Source organism: Chrysochloris asiatica, unplaced genomic scaffold, assembly GCF_000296735.1.
Source record: "Chrysochloris asiatica unplaced genomic scaffold, ChrAsi1.0 scaffold00033, whole genome shotgun sequence".
Lineage (NCBI taxonomy): Eukaryota > Metazoa > Chordata > Mammalia > Afrosoricida > Chrysochloridae > Chrysochloris > Chrysochloris asiatica.
In genome coordinates, this window is record NW_006408551.1 from 2,255,825 (window position 1) to 2,261,321 (window position 5,497).

The window sequence follows — 5,497 nt, forward strand, 5'->3', positions numbered from 1 at the left end:
CCAAGAAGCGGCTGGTGGGTTTGAACCTCGATGGTTAGCAGTCCAATGCTTATCCTACAGCACCACACCAGGACTCTCCTCCCACCCGTGATAGCCATCAAAGAACATTTCTTTTAGTGTGAAAACTTTTTCTTGACTTTTTATAGTAATGATCACATGCAGTATTTTGTCCTTTTGTGATTGACTAATTTCATAGGTATATAGCGGGGACAACAACACTACTGAGCTACATCATAGAATGGTCAACCATTCAAGATCAAAAGGGCAGCAGTATTTACCTAAGGACAAAATTGGGAATGATGGAATGGAAACAGAAAACACAGAGGAAGTGGGATAGATGGTGTTGTATTGTATGAAGGGATTGCAATCATTGAAGTGAAACAAAGCTTATGGTTTGTTGAATGTAAAACTGATGATCTGCTCTGTAAACCTTCACTAGGTCCAAAATAAAAAGTAAAAAGATGAGGGTTCAAGCTAGAGCAGTGGGAGAAGAGGAGGAACCAGGAATTTATAAGCTCATCAGCTGCTCCTTGGAAAACCTATACTGGGTCACTCCCTATGAGTCTGAACAGACTAGAGAGCACTTAACAACAACGACTAGGAGCTGTTGTTAAGTGCCATGGAGTCAGTTTCGACTCATAATAACCTGTATAGCGTTTCCAAGAAGCAGATGGTGGGTTAGCAGTCCAGTGTTTATCCTACAATGCCACACCAGGCACTATTTTTTTTATATATTATTCCTGTTTTCTCCTCTGTAAAACAGGGATAATAGAATCACATGTTTAAAAAGATCAAGAAAAGAAGTAAAGCACAAAATAGGGATTCAAACTGATGTTCACAAGACCCCAAAGCTCTTTGCCCTTTTACACTGTGTCACGCCTTGCAGAGACAAAATCTTAGAGCCCAAGTCTCCCAGTCACGTTAAGGAAAATTGGGGGATCAGTCGCCCCCTAGTGGTTCGTTTTTTCCCCTTGTTTAACCAACCACCTCCTACCAAACCAAAAACCAAACTCATTGCCCCTTTAATGCCTGAAATCCGCCCCGTCACAACGAATTAGTCTGCGATCACGATTGGCTAGGTCAAGGCGGTCAGCGTGTGCCCGGGTGGTACTGATTGGCTGGAGGAGGCCACTGAGGAAACTTCCGGGAATGTCCCCACTCCCGCGTTCCGTCGAGCGGCATCCGGCTGCAGCTTGGCCTGTGGCTCCCCCTGCGGGCGCTCTGCAGCGTGCACAGTCAGGCCGGCTGGTTGGGTGGGTAGTGGGCCGTAGGTGGGGGAGGATGTAAACCGATGTAAACTGGGTTGTTTGGATGACGGTTTGGAGTGTAAAATCCCAATCACTGGCTCTGCTACCAGTTCCCTACCACCACCACCCCCACATCCCGTCTCTGTTGGCTCTCGCACGTCGGGACTAAGACTGAAAGAGCATCCCGGGAAGGGGCCTTCCAGCCCTGAAGCAGCCTATCCAGAGACTCCCAAAATCTGATCTTGAGTTTGGAGGCTGCCTGACCCCCTCCTCAGTATGTTAGACCCTGGGAAATGTTGCATGGGGGCGAAGACGCCTGGCATTGAGCCTCTGTTCGCCTTTCCCCCTTCCAGTGGGGTACCGAGACAGCATGACGACGGAGACCTTCGTGAAGGATATCAAGCCAGGGCTCAAAAATCTGAACCTCATCTTCATTGTGCTGGAAACAGGTAGCTATGCTGGGACTGTGGGCCTACAGAGCCCTTGGCGGGTGGGAGGGTGAAACGGGGAGAACATTGTCTCCCTCCTTAGCTTGCGCCGGATATGGCAGGGCCTGCCCTGAAGACAGCTCATTCCTGATGGCTAAATTGTGGTTGGGTACAAGGTAAATAGAACTCTTACCAGTAGCGCCACGTGGGCCTCGTTCCACTCAGGGCCCTCTCCATGGTGCTGGCCCCTCCTCACTCCCCTTCCTCTCCCATCTCGCCCTAGGGATTTGGACTTTATATTCTGCACACCTTTTCCTTCACCTCACCAATATCCAGATCTCATTCTTCTGACCACCACCCTCTGTTAATTTGAACATCTTCCCCACCCCACCTCCATTTATCTGTTCCCTCCAGGCCGAGTTACAAAGACAAAGGATGGACACGAAGTTCGGACCTGCAAGGTGGCTGACAAAACTGGCAGCATCAACATCTCTGTCTGGGACGATGTGGGTAACTTGATCCAGCCTGGGGACATTATCCGGCTCACAAAAGGGTAAATCAGCCCAGTATCCCTGGCAATGAAAAAGCAGCAACAATCAAGGGCAGTGGAATTAGCAATCTTTAAATTTTTGTGAGGACTTTGAATCTTGATTTTCATTTTTGCCTCCACAGGTACGCTTCAGTGTTCAAAGGTTGTCTGACATTATACACTGGCCGTGGTGGTGATCTACAGAAAATTGGAGAGTAAGTTCTGTTCTGTGAACTGGGATGTAGCAGCACTGGGGGGAAGGAGTAGAAGGGCGGACAGCTCATGCTGCCATCTGGGCTTTTTTTTGAGGCCTTCAGCACTGGCACCAGAGGATGAGTCTAAGGCTTTGGCCCTTTTCTCCCCTTGCAGATTCTGTATGGTTTATTCTGAGGTTCCTAACTTTAGTGAGCCGAACCCAGAGTACAGCTCCCAGCAGGCACCCAACAAGGCGGTGGTGAGTCCCATGGCTATAATGATGAGGAGGGCAAACAACCATAGGGAGCAGCGACTGAGTATATAGTTTGTGCTTTCAGGTGCAGAATGACAGCAATCCTGCTACCCCCCAACCCACCACTGGACCGCCTGCCACTTCTCCAGGTAAACCTGTTCCTTTTCCTGCACTGGTCCTCCTATCTCCTTTTCTCCTCAGCCTGTTGTGTTACTTGTTGTCACTAAGTTAATTCCAACTCATGGTGACCCCATGTATGTCAGAGTAGAACTGCTCCATAGGGTTTTGAAGGCTATGACCTTTCAACAGTAGATTACCAGCCTTGTCTTCTGAGACACTTCTGGGTGAATCTGAGCCGAAAACCTTTGGCTAGTATTTGAGCATGGTTTGTGCCTCCAGACACTACTTTTCCTCATTTGGGCAGATGTATTTCCCTCATCCATTTTCACCCAATTCTCCTCCACATCCCCTCACTTATGATACCTTTTGCAAATTTCTGTGGTGAAGGGATTTGGGGAACTTTTTCTACCACTGATAGAGCTCAGGTACCTATTTGCCACTACTATTCAAAGACAAAAAGGAGGATATCTTCACAAAATTTCACTCTTTCATTCTAGGTGGTTTTTCACTGCTGCTTCCCTGGCAAATCTTGCTATTTTCCGACCTTGCCCATTTGTAATTCATCACAGGATTCTGATACACCATTACTGTTTTTTTTATTATTTTTTTTTTTTATTTTATTGTGAATTATGTGATAGTTTACATGGGAGAACATTAGTTTTACATTCATCCTTATCGTATATCGTTTCATTGCCATGGTTACCGTCCCCTCCATGCATCATTAACCAACCAAAGGGTATACCCTACAAGCCTGCCCCCCAGTCATCAGCACACAGCTCCTCTCCATCTCTGTGTCTAAAGTCCCCAGCTGCTCCATCTCTCCACGTCATCGTCTCTGCCTCCATCTCAGGCACCACTGCTTCTCTGGGTAGGGTCCCGCTCTCCACTCTTCTCCCTTGATGGGTCCCAAGGACCTCCACTCCTAGACTGCAAAGTCAACCACTCCCCTCCATGCTACAAAACATCTACCTTTACATTTCCAACCCTCACAATCAGTCCTGATAATAATTATTCACTATTGTATCACAAGAGACCTATCCGCATTTCCTTTCATCAGCCCCGCCTAGACAGATTGGATACTATTCAGTGGAGATTCTACCTTCCTCCTTGCCCTCTGGATCTAGGTTCCCACTTGAAAGGTTGTAAGCCAGTCACTTCTTGCCTTTGTAGCCCTTCCATTTTGGGTAACCAATGTCCAAGTTGCTCATCCCTGTCTACTCTGTGATACACCATTACTTTAAAAGTTCAACATGGAGTCCACACTGAACAGCTTGGGAGCATTAAATAGTTTCATTTGGGGTCCCTACTCCTCTTGAAATAAATGTGCTGCCTCTAGACCTTGTTCCTGAGGGGCCATGATTCTTCCATTTCATGATTTTAATCTTTTGAAGAATTGGACCATACTACAAATCACCAACTTTTGATGACAACCATTCACTGACTCTGCCTCCTTCACTAGTGCATCTGGTGTCCCCTAGATTCTCCTCAAGAACCTAGCTTTTAATGCTCTTTCTCCCACTGGCTTGACTCTGGCACATCTCCTAGCTAAACTTTCCAGTGTTACCTCGTCCCAGTTTCTCCTGGTGACTACGTTTCAAGCTCCCTCTGCCCATCTTCAGTTTGTATCTATGTCCCTGGTTACCATGGTTTTCAGAATTTCTTGCCTGTCAGAGCCACTGAGGGTCATGGTATTTTTTAGAACACCATGAACGAACACCATTTAATTTCACCACCAAAAAATTAGCCTCCAGGTTTCCAACAGAAAAGATTTCTATTATATGTTTTCTGATCTTCATGAGTCAGTAAGTTATACAAATATTTTTAATGTTATTTTTTAAGTCTGTTTGCCCCTAATATTTGTTTACCACATGCTTAATCATGTTGTTGTCATCCGCTAACAGGTATAAAAATTTAATTCTGACTTCTATTCATTCACCTTTTTCTATGAATTGGGAAATGGCATTATTTTTCAGTTTTAGTGGTAGATATTTTACTTCCATGGAGGGTGTAGTAGGGATCTGGTTTGAGAACAATTAGCTTATGACTTATAACCCCATTTAGTGTTCATAGTGCCTTATGTGAAGTCCTGGTGTGGCACTGTAGGATAAGGTCAATGGTTCAAAACCATCAGCTGTTCCTTGAAAACTCTATGCAGGTTTGCTATGAGATGGAACCAACTCGACTGCACACAACAATAACAACAGTGCCCTCTGTATGTGAGGCAGGTCTCTGTCTTCATTTAACAAGCATTTATAGAGCACTTATGTGCCAAGGAATAAAACGCAACACATGCATGTAGGAACTTAGAGTCTACAAAGGAGACACACACACAAACACACTACTCTGGTGAGTGCAATGATAGTGATATGCAGAGAATTATGGGACATCTCACACCTGGTTAGAATCAAACATTTAAAACACAAAAATGTTATCTTTAGGGGTGAGATTATGTGATAATTTCTTTGCTTATGCTTATCTATATTTTAAAAAATGAGTATTATTGTGACCTACACACACACACTTATATATATGTTGTTGTTGTTAAGTGCCATCTAGTTGGTTCCAACTCATAGTGACACTGTATAGGGTCTCTGAGAAACAGCTGGTGAGTTTGAACTGCTGACCGTGTGGTTCACAGTTCAGTGCGGATCCTACAGTGCCACACCAGGAGTCTGTATGTTGTTGTTGTTGTTAAGTGCCATCGAGTCGGTTCCGACCCATAGCG

General features: G+C 45.4%; 1 protein-coding gene across 1 annotated transcript in view; it reads left to right on the forward strand.

The window, feature by feature from the left end:
• Window positions 1–1,557: 1,557 nt before the first annotated feature.
• The window catches only part of NABP2 (nucleic acid binding protein 2), a 5,676-nt gene continuing 1,736 nt past the window's right edge, over window positions 1,558–5,497 (forward strand). The window contains exons 1-5 of the mRNA XM_006859428.1: window positions 1,558–1,696; window positions 2,090–2,228; window positions 2,348–2,419; window positions 2,574–2,655; window positions 2,738–2,801. Of these exons, the coding sequence (XP_006859490.1) occupies window positions 1,618–1,696; window positions 2,090–2,228; window positions 2,348–2,419; window positions 2,574–2,655; window positions 2,738–2,801 (436 nt within the window). The 5' untranslated portion in view covers window positions 1,558–1,617. The remainder of the gene's footprint in view (window positions 1,697–2,089; window positions 2,229–2,347; window positions 2,420–2,573; window positions 2,656–2,737; window positions 2,802–5,497) is intronic.